The following is a 24,370-nucleotide window of genomic DNA, read 5'->3' on the forward strand; positions in this document are numbered from 1 at the left end:
GTCACTCCGATTCATCCAGATTTAGACTTTAACTGGGCAGGAAGAAATGAATTGTGAGATTATGTGGACTGAATTTGTTTGCACGATTCCTGATGAGGTGGACAAGGTCTTCCAAACTGTCATCTTGACCATCTGTTTGTTAGAGATTGGCCCCTTCTGGGGTCCAGGTGGCCTTGGAAGTGACCAAATGATTGGTCCATGCAACGGTATGGTCTTCTAAAGGAGGATAAGATCCCTCCCTCTTGAAGGCGGTGGTGGTACATCCACTTCTTAAGAGGTCATCACTGGCCCATCCTATTATGGACAATTATGGAATTATAGTTCCACTCTTCCTTTCGTGGAGAAGGCTGTAGGCTAGTAGGCTAAGTGAGTTTTTGCTTTATTACAGGATGCTAAGAGGCTGTGACTTTATCTTCTTTCTTGTCCTTAGGCTATATTAGTGGTACTCGAGCATTCTGCTTTATTAAGTGATGCTTAATAGTCTGTGACTTTGTCTTCCTCCATTATTGAAAATACTTCTAAAGAAAGCATGGCATTAATGAAATCAAATGTATTTCTATACATTAAATTTGAAACATCCAATTACAAGTCGTAGCTGAAAAATGAAAATCCCTGCAAATCGCAAGGGAGTTATCTGCAAATTATATAACACATTAACAGAAAATAAAGTGTCTGTACATAGTGCCAAAGCATTTCCATCAAACTCAAGTAGTTTTCAAAATATCATAAAATATTTAATAATGTATTAATGTAGATTAATTTACTATTTTGAAATCTGTTTTAAGAGAATATATGACAACTAATGTTCCATGTCAAAAATATCACTTAATTAGGACTGTATTCTAGAAAATGAGTAAAATATAAATGTAGAACTGCCTGGCTAAAACTGGAAGAATCTTCTTTTTTTAGAGAAAATTTATGTATATTATAATTTCACAATAAACAATGAATGGTCTTCCATGGAATTTTAAATAAAATATAACAAATTGTTTCTTATATTACTATTTGTCATGAGGTAATTTACGAGAACGTAAATAGGTCTCAGTTTCAACATTTAACTAAACCAAATGTTTTCATTCAATACAGTTGCCAATATTTCATAGTGTATCAAATACACATAATTAGTAGAGTCCATCAGTTATATCACTCTTTTATTGTTCTAGAAATTGGGAAATGATTCATTCTGAAACAATAGAAATTCAAAATTTCATGAAGTATCCTATTAAAGCAGAAAACCTCTTTTTCAAAAAACAGAATGGGCCATCTCCTGCATTTTGGTAATGTATCAATGTCAGAATACGAAAGTGCAAAATATTGCTTGATATTGAAACCAGCAGTTTCATTCTTAAAACAAAGTTAATAAAATTTCTCACTCAAATATTTTGGAATAAAACATCTATCACAACTTTACAATGCCTTGGTAAGGCCACACTTGGAATACTGCATCCAGTTTTGGTCACCATGATGTAAAAAAGATGTTGAGACTCTAGAAAGAGTACAACAAAGATGAGAAGAGCAACAAAGATGATTAGGGGACTGGAGGCTAAAGCATATAAGGAATGATTGCTGGAATTGGGTATGTCTAGTTTAATGAAGAGAAGGACGAGGGGGGACATGATAGCAGTGTTCCAATATCTCAGGGGCTGCCACAAAGAAGAAGGAGTCAAGCTATTTTCCAAAATGCCTGAAGGCAGGACAAGAAGCAACGGATAGAAACTAATCAAGGAGAGAAGCAACCTAGAACTAAGGATAAATTTTCTGACAGTTAGAACAATTAACCAGTGGAACAACCTGCTTCCAGAAGTGGTGAATGCTCCAACACTGGAAGTTTTTAAGAAGAGACTGAACAACCATTTGTCCGAAATGGTATAGGGTTTCCTGCCTGAGCAGGGGTTGGACTAGATGACCTCCAAGATCCCTTCCAACATATTATTATTATTGTGCTGTTGTTGTTGTTGTTATATTGTCCTTTAATATAAAATTAATGTGGTACAAAGCACCCATATAATGAAATACTAAACATAAACAAATTCAATTCAATTTTATCTGTCACTGCCCTTTATATTAATTAAAAATTATCCTTGTACTAAAATTCTATACTGACAGAGAACAAAAAACACATTTGGAAATACGTAACAAGTACCTTTTTTAACCTTTTATAATTGCTAATTGTAATATTTTTATTGATACTGTAATTGCTTTCTTGAAATGCTAAAAGAAGATGAAATGTTTCAATAAGGAATCAAAACAAGGAAATGTTTGTTTGCTGAAAAGCTGATACATGATCAAAATTATTTTGAAACCATTTTCATTCTGAAAGCAGTATTCCATGCAGCATTAAGAACTATTACTTCATGTTGAAATTCTGTAAGGCTCACAAAAAGGGTTTCATAGGTAACATAATCCTTTCTAATACAAGCTTTCTTAACACTAATGCATACCTGGGACTTAAAACCAAGTCAGGCATGTGGACAGCTAGCAAGAAGAGCCATACATTGTATATATATGCATTCATTCCTAATTTAAGACTGACTTAAACATGCTCAAATTATCTAAAGTAACATCAAGAAAAAAAAACCTGCTGCATTAAAAATTCATCCCCAGACTTCAAACGTAAGTAGAACAGCAAGCATTATCAAGTTACAATTGGAGTTATAATTCTACATAAGTTATAAGGAGGGGTTTCATTGGGAAAAAAACTAAAAAGGACATTCCTTTATAAGCTTTAGTTCTGTCAAGTTATTTTTAGTAAAATATACTATTTACAATTAAATCACTCAGCTACATCTTTTATTTAATATTTATTTTATAACACTATTTGCATTGATAAAGATCAGCATTCAATAAGTGCTATAAATGGAACTTTCATTCACTTACCAGGCATGATCACATCTGGGAATCCTACTTTTCTTGTAATAGACACCCCTCTGTTAAAGATAATAGGATATTCTCTTCGAATTTGTTCCATTTCTCCACGGAGAAGTTGAAGAGAAATTATAAGTCCTGAAAAAATGGAACAAAATTAAATCCTTATAGTTCAATTTACTATGAAACAAATAAAAAATATAATTACCAGAATTATGTTAAAGACAACATAATACTATCAGAGAATAGGAATTATTATATTTTTATGTTGAAGATTCTCTGGGCAGCATAAAATAATATAAGAGATTGTCCTCTTCAACACAATGGAAACAGCAGCACAAAGCAATTCTAGTTGTGTATTTGTTCAGAGGAGATGGGCAACACCTGCAAATGGTAATGCCAAGTGACAGGACACAAAGAGCCTATCCTACACCATTTTATCAAGTGGGAAGATCTTTTTTATTCTTATCAGAAGCACCTTCAAATTATAGACATAACATTCAATGCTGAGCAAGTAAAATAGATATAGGTCATAAAATATAGTATGTGTAAAAAGTATTAAAATAAACAGAATTAAAACTAAATTACTTTCGTCCAGTATTGGCCACTTCCCACAAGTGGGAAGATGTTAGTAGGACAAAGTGGTGTACAGATATACAGGTCTTAAACCAAGAAAGGTTTAAGTAAAAGCTAGCACCCTGAATTGTACTCAGAAGCCAAGTGGTAACAATACAGTTCTCAAAAGAACAGTATTATATTGATAAGAATAATTATATAACGATATATATTAATATATTAACAATACATAGTAATATATATTAACATTAATACATATTAATGATATGATATATGTATTTATATCTGATAAAACTATACAAATAGAAATAAAGGTGTATCAATTAAATTAGAATATACAATAATGTAGATCAGACAAGTCAAACACAAGGCCCGGGGGCCGGATGCGGCCCGCAACATGGTTTCATGTGGCCCGCGAAGCCATCCTAGAAACAGTAAGGGAATGGCCCCTGCTCCCTTGGCCCCGGCCCAGGCCGCCCAGGAGCCAATGTACAATTTTGTGGTGGCCATCTATGCTGAAATGCATTCAGTCTTAGTTCCACAAGGCCATCTGGAAACAGCAAGGGACTGGCCCCTGCCGCGTTGGCCCTGCCCCCTGGGCGCACACTGGGGAGGTGTCACCCTTTGTGGGGAATGAAGAAATGCACCATCGCCTGGAAGTGGCCAGCAAATGGTCCTCACCTACTTCACATATCTGGCTTGATGGGCTCCAGGGGAGGGGTTTCAGCAGGCAGTGGGGTGCCGAGAGGCTGAGCAGGCGGCACAAATTCAAAAAGAAGTGCGTCGCCACTCAGCCCCCAGCCTGCCTGATTTCAGCAGGCAGCAAAGCGCAAAGCTGGCAAGCTTCGCACTGCCCAGCTCAGCCTCTCAGCACTGTGAGGAGAGCACCCTGCTGCCTACTGAAACTGGGCAGGCTGGAGGCTGGGTGGCATCACGCTTCTTTTTGGATTTGCGCTACCTGGCTCAGCCTCTTGGCACTGTGAGGAGAGAGCCTCTCTACCTGCTGAAACCAGGCAGGCTGGGGGCTGGACGGCATTGTGCAGGTAACGTCGACTCTCATGTTGCTCATGGTGTCCCCTCCCCCAAAGCCCACCAAGCCAGACATGTGAAGTAGGCAAGGGCCATGTGCTGGCCACTTCCAGGCGATGGTGCATTTCTTCATTCCTCACGAAGGGTGACACCTCCCCAGTTGCGTTTCTTGCCTGTCCCTCCCTCATCTCAAATATTTTCCCACCATTCTGTTCGAAGGAAGGAAGGAAGGAAGGAAGGAAGGAAGGAAGGAAGGAAGGAAGGAAGGAAGGAAGGAGAGGGAGTCCTGCCTTAGTCCTGCCCTGCTACCCTTTCACCATCCCCTTGCCCCCTCCTCCTGGCCTATCCTGGGGGTCTCCCATCCTATTGCTAAGGAAGCTTTGGATACAAAGCCAGGTCTCCTCCCATGGAGAGGGAGTGGGCCTCCCTCTGACTTTGCCCTCATACCCATCATGAGCAACCTGGCTAAGGATAGCAAGCACAGCAGCAGCAGCCTTGAGGAGGAGGTAAGTGCAGCTGGGCACCCCCTTGGGGTAGTGGGGCTGGGCTTGGTGCCGCGGGTGCTTGAGGACCAGGCTGGGCATTTGACCTCTGCTGATGTAGATGTTGATGTAGATAGTTTAAAACCTAGGCAGTGCTAATTATAAGAGAAATAATGGAATAGCAAAAGGGAAGTCATTTTACAATAAAAATAATAAACTTGACCTACAGTATAAAAACTAAAAATAATATATAACTAATTAAATTGAATAAAATTAAGCCACATTCAATATAAAAGTCAAACAGGTCTGTTACTGAGGCAGTCAAAATGCCACAATTATCCAATCAGAATAAAAAAAATCTGCTATTCCTCATAACTGAAAAGTTTAAGTCTAGATTTAAAACCTAAAACTTTTTCTGTCATCATAAGAATACTAGGGTGACAACTCTGGGACTAAATCAATCCCAAAGTTGCTGTTAGAGTAACAGGAACAACAAAGTGCCCAGGAGGCTGGTTGAGTAGATTTTAAGTGTACATAAAATAAGGTATATAAAAATAGTATTGCTCTATTTGTATTTAGTTAATATAATTACTCTAAATAATAGATGGCATAAATAATTTGGAAGCATGAGGGCTTTTGATCTGATACTTTAACAAGGATGAAAATCGATTTTAAGAACTTGATATTCTGTGATCTTCTCCAATTTTTTCTCTTCTATTCTACTATCCCCTGTTACTGCCACATCAGCCACACTTTCTTACTTTCAGTCAGTTACATCTCATTTAACAATAAACAGGTGCCACAGCCAATTTTACATATGAGTGTTAATTGTTGATATAGTTATTAGACTTTTGCTTCTGAAAATGAATGTCAAGCAAGTGCTTCAAGCTGTCCTATTTTGCAACACACAATACTATTATAATAACAGAATTCTTGCCATTCTGCATCACAGTTTCCTTACATGCACCTCTTACGTTAGGTATTGATTTGCTTCAAACCCAATAATCTAAATATGTCCTGGGAGAAAGGATAAGTTTTTTTTCCTCTCAAGGATATTAGCAGCACCCCCTGCAAACTTCCCACTCTCTTCATCTTTTCTCTCATGCTATACTCTCTGCATTCCCCTCCTTGCCAGATAAATATGCAAATACGTTTAGGGGAGGAGGAAGCAACCTATAAGCAGGTACAATATATTCCTTGTTGAACATGTGACATCAACTTGAAGCCAGAAATATAAATCCCAGGTAAGAGAATGAATATTTCATGTCTACTAACAATTAGCCATGCTGAAGAGATTACTGGATTTTTTTTTTTTAAAAAAAACACGTTTCTTTGTTCTGCAAAATCCCCAGCATCTGTACCCACATTTTTATACCCAACAAAGATAATTCTTTGAGGACTGTTCATGACCACAGACTCTAAAATGTGAACTATGTGGCAAGTACAATGTTTTCATTGCCAAAGAAAATATGTATCTTTAAAAGAGCTAAAATAAAATATTACCATAATTTGAACTGGGTGCTGTATATTTGGTGCTCGACTTGCGAATTATATTTTCATGGATCTGATACCATTCATTCTCATTGTTGCACCTGAAAAATAGAGTCAATGTTATTTGCCACTGTCAATGAAATTAAATATGCACATAATTACATAGGGAAGAAATTAAATTATTTACAACTAAATGAGAAGCATTACAGAATAGAATCTTATATAACTCAGATTAAGTGAATATCTAAGATGATGCACCTTAATAAGAAAAATTTTGCTTTCATTGAAAATTTCATTATTGTATATTTGAAATCCATTAGCAGCTTCTTGATATATCTCAATGCCTGATGTTGTGTTTCTACTATGTCTATATAATCATACAAGTTAAGAAAATGGTGCTCTTTACATATCTTATATTCCTATTTGAGAATTTAAAAGGATGGTATCAGAGCTTAACATTCATGGATCATAATAAAAGTTGAAATTATGAATAAATAAAGGAATAATTACTCATTCAATTAGATGATGACATTTGAAATAAAAAATACTGTACAAGGAACTTATACACACACAGAGAGACATATAGTGTGTGTGTGGGGGGGGGTTATATACCCGTGTTTCCCCGAAAATAAAACCTGGTCTTATTTTTTTATTTGCCTCCCAAAGAGGCACCAGGTCTTATTTCTGGGGGGTGTCTTTTCCACTCACCTTGCCGCAGCAGCAGCCCCACCCAGCTGGCCCACTTCTTCTGTGGCAGAAGGAAATGTATTTTGGGGGTAGGTCTTACTTTCAGGGAAACACGGTATGTTACGTTATTGCAGCATGTCTGAGTCCATAGGATAAAAGTTTAGAGTTCTCAACCCTCCTGTCAATCAAATATCTGTGGGAATAGCATTCTAGAGGGTGGTTGCTGTGACAGAAAAGGCTCTCTTTTTGAGTCCCATCAGATGATATTGTTTTGTAAATGAAACCCGAAGTATGCCTCTCCTGCCAGACCTAATGGCAGACTGAGATCTCACTTATGGGATAAAGCTGAAATATCCACCTCCTCTTCATCTGTCATGGTTTAAAATTTTATTTTTTCTTTCCCAGAATGTGACAACTCCTTTACACCTCGCTCCATCGCCTGCTTTGTGTGTGGTAGCACTTTTTGCAACCATCTACCTTTTAGGGAGTGCTTTATATGGCATTCTCTCTGCAGCCATGGTATGTAAGAGAAACAGGGTGCCCACATTTTCTGTTAAATTAGAGAAAAAAAATGAGAAAAAAATTAAATCTATAGTGCCATCTCCCGGCATTGAGGTCTATGACTAGAAAAACCCGCCTTTTCTTTCCTCTCCTCTTTTTCAGAGATATACTAATCTTATAAAAGTGGAATACATGTAGTCCACACTTAACAACCACAAATGCCACTGGTAACTCCGTCTCTAAACAATTAGGTCATCATACAAGACAACATGTGACCAGGGTGGATTTACAGCCTCACTTCCACCATAGTTGTTAAACAAATCACCTGCAGTTATTAAATAAGATATCATGTGACCAAGAATGTACTGCCAGTTTCTCCATTGACTCTTCTTGTTAGAAGCCAATTGTGAAGCAAACAAATGGTGATCACAAGATGCTGTGACATTCACAATTACCTGTTGCAAACATCCAAATCTTGATCATTTAACCATGGGGATGATGCAACAGACATAAGTGCAAGAACTGGACATAAAATTACCTTTTCAACACAGTTGTGACAGGTTATTAAATAAGGCACAAGGACTACTGTAAAATCATGTTTTTAAAGCAAAAAAAAAAAGTAAAAATTCTTTTTGGTGTTTAAGCAGTCCCAAATAAATATTTAAAGGCATTGAAGATAAACATGCAGAGTTGTTCAAATCTCAGATAGTGATTTGAAAGTACCATTCGTAAAATAACAAACAGAAATATGGGCAGAATACATGATGATGCTGGACTGTTCCTAATTTATAGAAACCATTTAATTTGGAAAACGGAAATACTAAGCAGAGACAAAATATTATTTTTAAGTATATGCCATCAAAGTAGGAAAAATTGTCCCTGGCAATATTTTCAGCTAAACTTGTTAAATATTTTCTATTATGTCCTGAACCCTGCTTGTTTCTTGGACTTTTCCCAGTTTCTTGTAGGGTTTCCTTTTATTAAAGGCTGAGGGCTCTAATCCTTAGCTTCTTGATTATTTCCCTTCTCTAGAGAACTGCCTGCACGTTCCAAAAGAACAAAAACTCTTCTAGCTGGAGTGGAAGTTTTGAGAAATCTTGAGTTTTGCTATGGAGGAAATGGTATATACATTAAAAAGCCTTTTTCTCTCATGAAGCTATAATCTATTGCCAACAAACCCAGTATTAATTATGTATGCAAAGTAAAATCTCCTTGGAAATGACTTTGAAATGCAGAATTCAGTTGCCTAATGAAAACTTCAAAGCTTGCATAATCTTTTGTACCACTCTGATTCACCCCCAATAAAGGAAATGGACCTATATAAACACGATTGCTTTCAATGAAAAATTATAGTATTTCATGTTGAACATGGAAGCACAGAAGCAAGTTATTTCCCAGTGGTGACAGGTATTCTGATTATATGAGTACAAGCAATACAGTGCAAAAATAATATACTTAGCAAAATTTAAAAAAAATAAAACTAAACATTCATGGTGGTAGAGTGTAGAATGACAAAACTGGGTTGCAGTATGATAACACAAAATTATTCCCCTATATGTTTGCATGTAATACCACAACAAACTATAATAGGGTGACTTACCCAATGGAGTTTCACACAGAATTATTTTAAAATATGTAACGTAGGTAGTTGTATTGGGATGTGAGAATGCCCTAGGGTAGGGGTAGGCAACTTCGGTTCTTTTATGACTCATGGACTTCAACTCCCAGAATTCCTGAGTCAGCTATGCTGAGTCATAAAAGAGCCGAGGTTGCCTACCCATGCCCTAGGGAAATGAGGGGAAAAGATGCTGCCTAGGGAATGATCAGATAAAAGGGGGAGGAGCCCACAGCTGCAAAATGAGCAGAGAAATAAACTTAGAAAGGATCCATCCTAATTTATCAAGTGCTAAAAAAAGATGGTGGGAGAACTGTACTTTAAGATTTAGAAGAATCTGTTAATGTAGCTTTACAATAAAGTAAAATTAGCTCATCTTGCATCACCTGCCTGGTCTTCTTGGGAGGCATTTTATTAGTTTATTACTGCAACTTCAGTATAACACTTTTGAGGGAAAATGAAATAATTATTGTTTTCTCTTGATGTGAATTCAGAAAAATAATGGAATTTTATAATTTTGATAGTGTTATGTCTCTCCCCTTCTTTCTCTCTCTTGTCATGGTGCTAAGACAAATTACATGTTGCTGAAGACACACCACTGGTGTTATAGGAAAATATGTTATATCTTCTGTGTGGATGCATTGAAGCTTGTAGAAAATTAGGAAAGTTTTCTGGTATTTCTTTGGTTGGCATGTATGCTCTTTGGTGTTCCCCAGAAACCCTCTGCAGCAGTATTCAAAGTCTTCAAAGCAACTGTTGGACAACTGTGTAATGTCTTCACTGGAATTGGAGGAAGAGCTGGCAACGTTAGTTTGACAGTGATTGGGATGGAGCCTCTGATCAACAGTTTAGCAGCAAGAGACTCCAGATAGAAATACTGCCACTCAGCCGCTGAGCAGCCTAGTAGTGATGCTGGTGCCTTTGAAGATGTTCCTCCTGATAAATGGTAGCAAACTTGTAATGACCAGTTTCCTGGCTGTGCAAAGATGAGACTGATGGCTCTGATATGCCTGTCATCAATGTTTCAGAGAGTTGGGGCAACTGAGCATTAATGTCAAATATCAATAAGACCGGGAGCCGGCTGGTGATCTTGCAGGAAAACCAACCATCATCCTGCAGTTAGGCTGAGGTATATCCAGGGAGATAGCAGCCATCTTGGGTGGCACTTGTGAACATCAAAGAAGCTAGAATGTAGATTGGATTCATCATCTCTCAGTGGATTTCAGGTTTAACAGCCTCACCTTCAGAAAGTTTGACTGGAGAACAGTTCTGAACTTAAAATCTTTATCCTGACTGGACTTTGAAGTAGTTCTGTGGGGCTGAAGGGGGAAGTTATCTGAGGTATTGTTGCTTATCCTCGCCTGGATTGAAAATGAAAATTGGGTGTAAAAACCTACCCTAGTTTATTCACTAGTTTTGGTATATTTTCTTGCTTCTGCTCACCTTGATAGGAGCAAAGGAGCCAGAGCAGTAGTATGGATGTGGCTGGATTATAGGGGTAGGGTATGGCAGCTGATCACCTGGGCTTAGACCACTAGGTGGTAGGCAAAACCATTCAGATACTAAGACAATCAGTGGGGAGAGAAAAGGGTAGCTCTAAATGCCTGCTCTGCAGGGTGTTTCAGGGCTTTAGTCTCTCACAATTTTTACTTAACATCTACATGAAGCTTCTGGATAGATCATCTGTCAGCACTCAGTTAACTAATATCACTATGCTAATAATACTTATTTGTGAATCATCACCCTGGGTCAATCAAGTGATGCTGTCAAGATATTTTCCAGTGGGAAGATCTGTGGGCCTGACTGGGGAAGAACAGGCTTTGAGTCAACGGCAAAGAGTAAATGGGTTTTGGGTACCTCTGAACTGTAGGTTCTGGAAGGGGCTGCATTCTCATTCACAACAGTTTGCAGTTTGGAAGTCTTTTTGGACTCACAGCTGCTAATGGAGGAGCAGGTGGCAGCCATGCTTAGAAGAGCCTCTACACAGCCTCTTGAGTGCCAATTGTACCCTTCACATGCTGTGGAAAATAGGGAGGATAACCTTGATGGAAATATCAAGTTACCTATGCAAAGGGGCTATGACATTTTTAAGTTTAGAACAATGCCTTTGGAAATTGCTGAAGCAAATGTTTCCCCAGTGAATCAAAGTATAAGAAGGAGAAGGAGGTATATCAAAATGGAAGGTTCTGTTATTATAGCTAATTCCATTTTTAACCTTCTTCTACAGTTGATTTTAATTGTTTTTTTAATGTTTTTATGCTGTAAGCTGCCCAAAGTCATTTGAGACAAGATGGGCAGCAAATAAATTTCATACTTACTAAACAAACAAACAAACAAAATTTTCTGGTTTGGTCTAACTAGTAAGATTGACATTCATGTCTTAGTCATCTCCCATTTGGACAACTGCCACATAGGGCTACCCTTGAAGACCATTCAAAAACTGCAGTTGGTTCAGAATATAGCAGTATGGGCAGTTAGGAGTGTACCACAACATGCCCGTATAATGCCCATATTTGACATGCTGTGCTACTTCCCTATAAGTTTCCAAGTGCAATTCAAGGTTTGTTATAAAGCCCTTCTTGGCAGAGACTCAGGTTACTTGCATGACTGCTTATCTCCAGTTATTTCTGCCCATTTGATGCTCTTTCCCAGAGCAGGCATACGCCAGGATTCTCCTTGAGGCAATGTTATCCAAAGAGACCTATGAAATATGCCTTTTCTGCTGAGGTACCTGCCTTTAGGAATGTGCTTTCCTTAAGATTTGGATAGTTCCAATCTTGTTAGTCTTCAGGAAAGTTTTTAAAATATGACTTTTTATCTGGGCATTGGGCCAAGACAATAACTGTACCTGTCTTCTGTGAGATGGAATAAATGTTTGATGACTCTTGGTATGTATGTATGTAAGTATGTATGTATTGGAATTATGTGCTGCCTATTTTCTTTAGAGGCAATACTGGGTGGCTTACAACCAGAAACTCTAAAAGACAAAATAATAATAACTATCTTAGTTATAAAAAAAATCATCATTAAAAGATTAAAAGATGGGGGAAGAAAGGAATATGAAGATCACAGAAGAGGCTTCTCTCAATCTATTAACCACCTTCAGAGTGATACCCTCAGATCCACTGATCAAACCAGGTACTCAAGCCTTATGAAAGGTCAGGAAGGTCAGTACAGATCTCACCTTGGAGGGTATGATGTTCCAGAGGGTATGATGTTTCATTTTTGTTAATATTTTTTTTATTTTTTAGAGGGTAGGGGTTGCTTGATATACCAGTTTCATGAAGCCTTGCCCTCGTGTAAATGTGTAAAAAACAAAGGGATTTGTGTGTCAATCACCAACTTGATTTCTGAACTCCTCCATGACCATACTACTGGGATTATGATAGCTGTTTGCAATATTTTTTAAACCTACTACTTGAGAAATAGCTAATTTCTTTTCCTCAAAAGCCAGAAGACGTTGATATACAAATTCTTTCAAATATAATTACAAATATAATGAATTATATTTCAGAAGTATGTTACAGAATACCCACATATAGGATAAGCTAGATATTAAAACAATAGAGATCAAAGAATATCCCTAAATATTTCTATGTTGATTTTATGTCTAGAGATTAGTATGATAGAGTTTACACAAGAACTATAAATGATAGAATATTTCATTTTTTTCTAAATGTTGCTTTAAGACATAACAATAGATTGGTTAGAAACTAATGCCCTAAACTCCTTCACAGGAATTCCACCCATTCAACTGGTATAGATATGTCGACAATACTTGGGTCAAGATTAAACACAGGAATTGGAAGCCTTCACCAAACACTTCAACTCTGTGGACAGATACATTCAGTTCACTCAGGAAGATGTTAAGGAAAATAGTCTGGCCTTCCTGGATTGTGTAGTATACATTAAGGAAGCCTTAATATTAAATTTATAGAAGCTTACAGAAAACCCACACACAGAGATCAGTATTTACATTTTGATTCTCACCACCCACTGGAGCACAAAATGGGAATGATCAGAACCCTTCAACATTGGGCTGAAAGTTTATCTACCAGCAAAGATGGAAATGAAAAAGAACTAAAACATGTCAAGAAGACCTTCGGAACTTGTGATCATCCCAGCTGGGCCTTCATCAAATCCAGAGAAAAACCCAACCAGAGTTCCTCCATAACAAAGAAGAGAACAACAAATGAAGCAACATTGTCATTCCATACGTTGCAGGAATATCAGAAAAGCTCAGGAAGATTTTCAACCAACACAATATACATCCACACTTTAAACACTATGGCAGAAGCTTATCCACCCCAAGGATAAAACACTCAGACATAAACTGAACAATTTGATATATGCAATACAATATAGTGAGACATGTGTAGATCTGTACATTGGAGAAATAAAACAATGACTTCACCAACGCATGGCACACAAACCCATGAGGACAAGATTCAGTAGTCCATTTGCATTTTAAAGACAAAGGCACTTTTTTGAAGACAGCAAAGTCCACATTCTGGACAGAAAGGACCGCTAGTTTGAAAAAGGGATCAAAGAGCCCATCTACATTAAAATTGAACAGCTTCCTGTCAACAGAGAGGGAGGGATACAACACCACCAAGCTTCTTGGATGAGAAGAAAAATGTTTTCAAGCAAAAACAAAGGAAGTCCAACTGATTTTTTGAAAAAGCACATTTGGGAGTAGATTGGTTAAAAACTCCATGATTAATTTTGACTCATCACTAGGAAAATTATATCCAACAATGGAGAATATTTGTAGCTCAGAATTGAAATGAGGGGTCCTTGGTGCTCTTTGAACTTGGTTGTCTTCTTGTAGACATTTCATTACCCAAACTAGGTAACATCATCAGAATTAGTCAACGATTGAATAAGAAATAGCATGCAATTATTTTATCTTATTTTTGCAACTGAGAATGGGTTTCCCCCCCTATCTTATAAGGATTGGTGGAGACCAGGTGATAATATGGTAATGTTTCACAAGGATATGTGTAAATGTTTTACAATTTTTTGTGATTTGTGCTCTTGATGAAATTTAATATACATAAAGTTTTAACCTTCCTACTCTATATACATATAAACATACACACATATTGCACATATATTATTTGAATATATGTCTTCTGACTTTTGGCAGCTCAGTCTGGAAATGTCCTTAGAGGATTCAAGAAAAATATAGCTGTTTTAATGTAGTGGAGATACAATGAGCCTATTTTAGTCATTAATTAAATAATTGAGCAATAGATAAAAGTCACTTTAACCGTTGCCCCTCTGCCACTTAAATCCAGTGAGATGATTTGGAAGGCCTTGGGAACTTCTAAAAAATGGTTCTTGGCATGGAGTGGTGGTCTTATCTCCAGATACAAGCAAGATACATGAAGGATAAGCAAGAATGGGGTATTAACAGACAGGATACGGGATTAGATAAAATACTGCTAGGCCCGGAGAAAAAACAAATAAAGAATATCTATAAACACCTGTTGGAATATAAGCTATATGAGGAGCAGGTTAAAGAAACATTGGTGACATGGGCAATAGATCTAGGATATAATATAAATATGGATCAATGGCAGCAAGTATGGGAGTGAAATAATAAAATCACATTGGCGACATCATATAAAGAAAACCTGTATAAAATGGTTTACAGATGGCATCTCCCTCCGGCCAGATTAGCCAAAATGTATAACGGACATTCATCTATGTGTTGGAAATGTAAAAAAGAAAAGGGCACCTTTTTTCATGTATGGTGGACATGTAGAGAAGCACAGATGTACTGGCGTATGGTCTGGGAATGGGCAATAGAAATTACTAGGCAAAACATTCAATACAAACCTGAGACCTTACTATTAGGAATACTAGAGAAAAATGTAAATAAAGAGGATACATATTTAATTATTCACGTGGTTACGGCGGCAAGGATACTATTTGCTCAAAAGTGGAAAGCAATGGAAGTACCGAGTGGGGAAGTACTAATAAAGAAAATTATGTATTGCGCAGTACTAGATAGGATAACTAAAAGATTAAAAAATCAGGAAGAAACAGAATTTTATCAAATATGGAATAAATTTTATAGATGGAGGGGGAAAAATGGAGGTCACAGTAAGGAGATAAGTTAAGATAGAGACCAGAAATGTATAGTTGTATATAGATATATTATATGTAATTAATGTACAATATGGACTGAGATGTCAGTCAAAGATGATTTACCATGTTCAATGTTTTTAATCCTTTTTTTTCTTTGTACTCAGTAAAAACTTATTAAAAAAAAGGTTCTTGGAGCTTGTTCATCTTAGAAGCAGTTCATCTCTATCTGCCACCATAAGTGATTTCTTAATTTGCCTACAAATTATTTGCTGTTTCATGCTGCTCTTCTGAAAAAAAGTGAATCATTGCTTTGATAAATAATTGTACATTTTATCTTGGATTGCACAATCCCAGAAAAAAATGGGTTCTTGTTAAGGAGGCACCAGAGGCATATCCATACCCACTCCAAAGCATCTTGCTGCAGTCTTATCACTGACTAGCTAAACCAAACATAAATTTTCCTGTAGTTGTGTGGCTACCAAATAATTTCAGTTAAAGTTGTAGCCTCTTTAAGAAGATACTAACGGGTGTAGAAGATACACCTCTCCAAAGCAACTTCCAACTTTAGATCTGAAGTGTTGCAGGCAGATATGTTAGTCACATATTGGCTTGTCATAGATGATAATACATTTTAATTGTTTAATTAATATTTTTAAATAACACATCCTAAACTATATTTTACATATCAGAAAAATATTAGACTTGACATTAACAGATTATGGCATTTCTGTTTATTTATTTACTTATTTATTAAATCAATTTATACAGCTACTCATCACACTAACAGTGATTCTGGGCAGAGTATAACAGAGTTAAAAACAACTAAATGCTTCAACTAAATAAACTTACGTGTAAACTTTGAGAACAAAATCCTTTTCTTCTTTGAGTTCAGAAATTGATGGAATTACATCCAAGACACTCAATACAGCACAGCCATATGGACGCCGGTAATACAGGTGAGATGGACCCTTTCTTGAGTCATTTAGCAACATACGTCCTAAAACAAGCAGAAGAAAAGCTCTTCTGAATCCTTATAGTCCCTTATAGTCCAGTATTTTGTTTCTTACAGCTAGATGCTTCCTCTTCCAGCAAGTTCCCTATAAGTTGTTTGAGAGGCATGCTGCCCACAACTCTTGAGGCCGATAGCCATCTCATGAATTTATCCAGTGCATTTTAAAATAATTCATATTAGTTGCCATCAATTTATCTTTTACATTAAATTCCATAAATTAATTATTTTTAATTTTTTCTCAATCTGTTTCAATCAGTTTCACTGGATTAATGTGGGTTCTAGTGTTTCGAGAAAAGGAGAACAGTGTCATAAACTTATTTTCCAGGTCATGGTTGATTCAATCGTATCTTCATCAGGTGCCTTTCTTTCCGTACTAAGAAATCCCAAAGGTTCTAGCCAAAATATATTAATGAAAACAGATTAAAATTTGACAGTTTTATTTTTAATCTCTTTCCTGAAAATCTCTAATATGACATTTGCCTTTTCTCAGTTGCTGCACATTGAATTGTGACTTTACTGAGCTATTTGCTAAGATCCCAAGATCACCTTCCTTATTAGTTTTGGGTGAAATAGCTCAAACTACATAAATCTATATGTGAAATGGGATGTGAGTGACCCAATGTGTATCACTTTACACTTGCTTCAGTTGAACTGTACTTGCCATTTCATTTACCATTTTACTGTTCTGCAAAAAAACCCTTTCTAGAGCTGTTTGCCATAAATTTTAGATTTCATTACCCTGCCAACTTACTGCTTATTCCAAGATAACTTGACCATAAACCATAAAAACACTGATCTCAGCACAGATCTTTAAGGAATTACACTTTTATTTTCTAAGAAAATTGACCATTTTATCCTAAACCTTACCTTTTGTTTTTTAGCCAATTATAAATGATAAAGAATATATCTTCATACATCATGATCACTAAGTTTACTTGAAAAACTATTGATGAAGAATTCTCTAAAGGCTTTTTTGAAAAATCAGTTGGCAGAATCATTTTTGTCCACTTTAAAAAATTATAGATTGTTGTGGAAGAATTTATCTTTGCAGAATTTATGCTTATTTATTTTTCAGTAAACTTTCTTCATTGTTTACTTAGTAATTTTGTCTTTAAATTGTATTTCTACAACTTTCCTAGGATTGATCTTGCAAGCCTATAATTTTTAATATTTCACCTGGAATCCTTTTTAAAACTGGTATCACACTGGCTACTTTACAGTCCTCTAGCACTAAACTGAATTTGAGGGATAAGTTATATATTCTTGCAGGGAAATTACCGGTAGCAATTTTATCTCTGATAATTCAAGTCATCAAGACCCAAGAATTATTTATATTTTATTTTCTCAAAATATCCTATATTGTTTTCTCAAATTGCTTAATTTGCTCTGATAAACTTAATATAGGCTCACAGATCTGTCTTTTATCTTCTACAATAAAGAAAGTTGCAGAGAATTTATTCAGTTTCTCTGCAATCTCCATATCCCTACCGGTGCCCCTTTCGCCTAATGAAAGGTTCTTTTAGGTTGTCAGTAAAAATTAAAAAACAAAACCCATAACTCCTGATCATGAGGCAAAACTAGTGATAGAAAATAAGCAGTAACACAAAACTTGTCCTTGTTTTAATTTATGCAAATTCTATATTAAAGTTATTTGAATTTCACAAAAATGGATGTACTAATTACTGTAGCATTTATGAATTAACATGAAATTGCATCATTTTTTCCATTATGAATGGCTGGCTGAAGCCACATAAGCAGTCATCTTCTTTCTGCTTGCCTGCTTGCTTTTGCATTCAATCTCCTAGCTACCCATTATTTTCAATTTGATTTACACAAAACATATTTTTGAGTAGAAAGCTGCCATAAGATTCAAGCTGCTAGAAATTAAAATGCAGTGCACAAAGATAATTCTCATGTGTGTTTCACTCTAGAGGAGTCCCATTCTAAAGGAATTTGAGGCTGCATCCAAGCTGCGCTTATACTTGTAATCTTTTAAAAATCATCCTGTCTCTTTCCACTATATTTAGGACAAAGTAATAACCAAGTTAAAATCAAGAAAAGAAAGTCCAACATCTTTGACAGGGATCAGGAGAAAAGACATAGCCATTAATCTGGTGCTGTTACGCAAATTAAAACTGTCTGCTGGATTTCAAGCTCTCTTTGTTCACAAACTTTGTAAGCCGCAATGGTCCCTTTTAATATCCTGGCTATCCTTTCGAAAATAAGGACAGCTTATTAAAAAATGTTTTTTAGACTCTGGGGGCAGGCAAAAAGTCAGATAGAATATGCATGTAGATGAAGAAAAAGCTAGTTCTGGGGGAAAGGCAGTCACCCATCTCTTATTCAAACTCCTTGCAGAGGAGAAGGGAGAATAATGTAATCCAGTGGCTTTTTTTAATGATCCTGTGATCCCCATCAAATTCTTGTGGATCCCTAGGTTTTACAGAAATAGCAGAGACTGAAAGAAATCAAAATAGGTCAAACATAATTCAGATAGGCGCTGCCAGAAGTGTGTTATTATCCTTTCTAACAGATTGATTTATAATATAAAATATAATATAAAAATAACACATGCAATATGTTGGAATAGATATACAATTAATGTTTATTCCATTAAAATATTTAGCAAGTATGCTTATAATTGAGAAGTCTTTAACAATTAGTATTAAAACGTAAGTGATCTTCTGTTACTGTCTCTAGCAGACAGAGAAACTATCACAACTTATACAACAGATCATGTTATATATTAATTCTGTTCTTTAAATAAAAAATGTAAATGTTTTTAATAAGGAATACTGTACCTATTCGGATTACATGGGCAACTATGTACAAATCTTTCTTCATATCTTTGCTGCCAAGGTCCTTATAAATAGGAAAGATGCAAAAGAAAAAATAAATTAACAACATTTCTAAGTTATATTTACATTTCAGAAAAGCAGCTTTTATGTTTCTTACAAAGTCCACAAAAAGATATGAAAGACTAGGGAGGAAGGAAAGAAAAATAAAAATAAAAACACAGAAATTTATAAATGTTATCTCATTGTTCTAAACTTAAAAAATTTCTGGAAACTGAAGTTTTTCACTGATTTCTCTTTTAAAATAACACGAAACTCTACACATAATCATTTATATTAGAACTAAATAGTCAGTCTTAGTTTTCTAAATATAAAATAACATTTCTTCTTCTAAAAATAATAAAGAACATTATCATTAGTTTTAATATTTTATTAAATAAATTTATTTTTCTTCCAGAACATCTAAAGGATAGCCCCTATACCTATCTGCTTTCAATCTACATATTTTCATACACTTTGAACATATTGCTTATATATTATTTATCAAATTTATATGCTACCCATCTTACTTTGCAAAGCTATTATTTAGACATATAGCTAAAAGACAGCATAAATAATTAAACTACAATGAAAGTATAAATCATAAAACTCATAATCACAAATATTTTAGAAAGGAAGTCTGGACTTCCAGGGAAGAAATAGCAAACTGAAGATTGCACTACTTAAAGTGGAACCAATGACTGGGACAGAATGAAGACTTTAATTACTCTCCAGACAAGAGGACCTGAGATCGTCTATGAGTGCTCCACACAGTTGCTCCTCACAACAAGACCACAAAACAGCAGCTGGCATGACCCTAACTCATATTTCGTTTAAGTATTTAAAACAATAATGTTTTACAAAATTTGTGGTATTATAAATTTAGAAATGTTAACCATTCGCAAATGACCGTGTCAGAAACAGGTTGTCCTCAACTTATGATCCTAATGGATCTTTGAATTTCAATTATAAGTAATGATGGTTGTAAGTCGAGGTACCCACGTAACTGATCCAATTTTACAATCTTTTTTGCAGCAGTCATAAAGCAAACATGATAGTTGTTGAGCCAATGCATTCCTATGGATGTTTTTTGCCAGTAATTGGCCTTTTCAGCTAGTTTTTGATTTTAAAAAGTTGTAAACTGCATCACCTGGCCACAGAATACTGCAACCAGTCATAAGGTAAGCAGTTGCAAAGTGCCTGAAATGCAGTCATGTGACTGGGGAGTGCTGCCATCAGAACTCTTGAACCAGCTAATAAGTACCTTTTGAGGAGTGCATCATAACTTTTAATGGTCGCTAAATGAGGACTACCTATATTTCTTTTTAATTGTCTTCTTCACAAATCAGCACAGAAAATCTATTACAATAGAATTTAGATTTTTAGAGTTATTATTTACCACTCTTACCCAAGCTTTCATTAAAGATTGTTGGTCCTTGTGATGAATATGACTCAAAAAAAAAAAAAAATTCAAATTCAGCTATCACATGAGTCTGGGATCTTGCTTGGTTACTCTATAAACTGAGGTAAATCAGACTGGATATTAGTGAGCATAGGAGATCCTCTTATCCTAGGATGGGCATCCTAGGTAAGTTAGCAACTCTGAAGTCTCAAGATTACTACTAATCCCTCTACCATCACCTACTATTAAATATATTATCAAACACCTGCATCAAATTAGAAGCTTCTTGAAGTTCAATTTCAAACCAAACTACAATTAGGAACATTGTTCTTTTATTTTCTATGTGATAAAAATGGAATTAATTTGTAAATTCAGCATGAATCAAATTTTGTTTGTATCTGAAACTAATCTTGGCTGGAATGGTAAAGGAGAGGAAAAGTCTCACTTGACAATACAGACCATAAAGCAATACATACTGTGAAAAGTGTACACATCCGATCAATCTTCTCTGGATTCTTGGCACCCCCATTCTTGTTCAACCTTACCAGAAATCTTTCACTGAAAGGCAACAAGGATTTGTCTATCATTAATACTTTATTTTATTCTATTCTAGTCAGAATTAAATCTATAGATTTTCAAAAAAAGGTTATCTTGATGAAGGGTTACAACTGACCTCTCACTTCACCCAACCAATACACTATGATCTCTCTCCTTGGCAGTTCTGAAGAGCCTATATCAGTGATGGCAAACCTTTTAGAGACCAAGTGCCCAAACTGCAACCCAAAACCCACTTATTTATTGCCGGGTGCCAGGCGGGCGGAGCCCACTGGGTGGGCGTGGCTGTGTGGCAGATTGGGTGGGTGTGGCCAAGGTGGGCATGATCACCTCGATGTTGCTCGTGGGGAGGGATACCTGTGGGGGCCAGGCAGAGTTGGGGGAAATCCAGGGGGTCTCTGGCAGATGGAGCGGTGGACAGGAGACTCGTCCTGCTGGGCGAGGTGAGGCGAGGCAAGGCGAGGGTGCCGTTGTCACAGGGCAAGGTGAAGCAGGGGCCGGGGTGGCTGCTGCCTGACACCATCAGCCACTGCACACAGATGTCAGTGAGTGCATGGGTGCTGGGATGCATCTGGCCATGTGGGACCTCGACGAGTTAGCGGGCGGCTGGTTGAAGGGACTTTTTTAATATAAAGTCCCTTCAACCAGCCGCCCGCTAACTCGTCGAGTTATGAGCTGAGACTGTGCTCCTGTGGATAAGGGTCCAATGAAACCATAGCTCATGCCCTGTTATATTATTCCTTTTATAAGTATTCACAGACTCATTTTATAACTCCTTTCCTAGTAAAATATCCTAGAAATTCTGAACTCTTTTATGTACAACCTTTACTATTGCATCAGTATGATACAGTTTCTTTGAAAGTACAGTAGTTAAAGTCTGCTATACTGTCTATTAAATTAGGCAGGCTTTGGTTGCCCATCAATAATCTCACCATTAACTATAATATAATATTATAACAGAATAACAGAGTTGGAAGTGACCTTGTAGGTCTTCTAGCCCAATCTTTAACCCAGAAGACTGTAGTCTATGCCGCTGGACAAATAGCTGTCCAATGTCTTCTTAAAACCTCCAGTGATGGAGCACCCAGAACCTCTGGAGAAAAGCCAGGTCAATTGTTCTGTCTTGTTCTATTTTGTTTTATTTTATATTAATGTTTAATTCTGGTCTATAATAGTAATAAAAGATTGACTGACACATTAGAGACTTGGTAAGGCAACTGGGCCAGATTGCCTTATCCAGAAATAGGTTTTGAAGTACTCAAGTCATTTGATAAGTCAGAAAGATGTCTATATCAAATAACTATTCCTAAACACCGAAAAGAACTAACATTAATATAATTTCTATTCCCAAAGGCAAATATTAAAATGTTCCTTAAGAGCTAAAATTGTGCCATAAGAAGGACCCAATGAATCTATAGCCCATATTCCTTTATAATTCAATTTCTATAAGGACACTGGGATCTGTTTCATAACTCCCTATTTGGTGAAGTACCAAAACATTTTTTATTTATTTTATGTACAGTGACACCTGTTGGGGTAGTATGATGTTTTCCTTGAATGTGATAAAATTTTGTAATACTGTTGATAAAGTTTGACATACTTTGATCAGATTGGTGATCTAGCTATAGATTTGTTTATTATACTTGAAACAGAAACTGTTATTTTATTTACTTGTAGAATTCTGTTCAGTGAATGTAATAAAGAACTAGCACTAGCAAATTAATTGAGCACTTTTCTACTTCAGTAGAAGGATAATTCCGTGACATCATATTCATAATACATAATGAAATATTTCATAATTGTATTTCATAATAACTATATTAATAAATATATAAATATTTCATAAATGAGGATTCTAAATGAAAGTATCAATACTGAGCTGTGGTGGCGCAGTGGTTAGAATGTAGTATTGCAAGCTAATTCTGTCAACTGCCAGCAGTTCAATCCTGACCGGCTCAAGGTTGACTCAGCTTTCCATCCTTCCAAGGTCAGTAAAATGAGGACCCAGATTGTTGGGGGCAATATGCTGACTCTGTAAACTGCTTAGAAAGGGCTGTAAAGCAGTGTGAAGCAGTATATAAGTCTAAGTGTTACTGCTATTGCTAATCTATATATTCTGAAAAAGTAAAAAGTTGTCCTGATTTACCTGATCTGCTTCCCTTCTCGAACATCATATAAAAAAAAGAATACATCTGCATCTTCTCCAATGGTATTGTATGTGAAACTCTTTAAGCTGAGAAAGAAATGGTGAGGTACTGGCAGACGGCATACTTCTCCATGGCGTGGCCTTATCGTATCCACCTAATTTGAAAAAAAGAAATGAAAAGAGCTTTATTTTCTGTACAAGTATTCAATAGTTATGCAATTATTTATGGAACAAGTGACTTATTCTTCCTTCTTTTAGAAACTTTAGGTTTTCCATTTAATAACATACCTATTATAAATATTCATCATGTGCACTGATTTTTAGTTGTAACAATTTGGAGACCAAAATATATTTGGATGTTTGATGAAAAAAAATGAGGATACATACCTGGTATTATACTAAAACTACATTACAATATTTACTATCAAAGTAGGTTACATAAAATTCAGTATTAAACATATTATTCTGGAATGTGGAAAATCCAGATACAAAAGTAGTCTTTCATTATTAAATGAAACTTATTATCCCCAGCATTTCTCTGCACTGGCTATGTTGGATGGGTTTCTATGTCTTGTGGTTCAACAACATCTGGAGGTAAACCCATTCCCCCATCTCTTTTTAAAATTATTATTTTATCTATTGCACAAGAGAGGGTTGTTTTGTGAATAACTATGAACTATATGTGAGGGTACATACTGTAACAATCTCAACTCAACAAACCCTTATAATAAAATATCAGCAATTTTATATATTTTCTTCCTTTTATAAGTTCTTTATTAACACTTGAGGTTTCCTTAAAAAAATTCCAGTTTTTTGCTCTACATTAAATTTCACAACCACATGTAAGATTCCATAAATGTGAGCAAACTGCTTAATAAAGCAGGGGTTTTGGTCCATATTAAGTTACTGCAGCCCAGCACCATCTTAACCATTTCCTGAATTGTGGAATGCAGTTGAAAAGAAAATGAGATAATACCTATGTTGAAAAGAATAGGTGAGTTATTTAAACATAATTAACATTTAGCTATATATAGTTGCAAGTAGCCTATACATAATGATGAAATGTTTTGCAAGTACTG

At 36.0% G+C, this 24,370-nt stretch overlaps 1 protein-coding gene across 11 annotated transcripts in view; it reads right to left on the reverse strand.

Moving 5' to 3' along the window:
• Positions 1–24,370, reverse strand: part of DOCK3 (dedicator of cytokinesis 3) — a 182,786-nt gene that overhangs the window by 120,676 nt on the left and 37,740 nt on the right. For all 11 annotated transcript variants that reach the window (XM_039319577.1, XM_039319619.1, XM_039319561.1 and 8 more), the window contains exons 9-14: positions 23,292–23,446; positions 21,067–21,148; positions 19,156–19,216; positions 16,192–16,339; positions 6,456–6,544; positions 2,878–3,003 (exon numbers count right to left, since the gene is read on the reverse strand). In XM_039319577.1, coding sequence (XP_039175511.1) covers positions 2,878–3,003; positions 6,456–6,544; positions 16,192–16,339; positions 19,156–19,216; positions 21,067–21,148; positions 23,292–23,446 — 661 coding nt within the window. The remainder of the gene's footprint in view (positions 1–2,877; positions 3,004–6,455; positions 6,545–16,191; positions 16,340–19,155; positions 19,217–21,066; positions 21,149–23,291; positions 23,447–24,370) is intronic.

Source organism: Crotalus tigris, unplaced genomic scaffold (assembly GCF_016545835.1).
Source record: "Crotalus tigris isolate CLP2741 ecotype Arizona unplaced genomic scaffold, ASM1654583v1 scf7180000017601.7605149639:7615979, whole genome shotgun sequence".
NCBI lineage: Eukaryota > Metazoa > Chordata > Lepidosauria > Squamata > Viperidae > Crotalus > Crotalus tigris.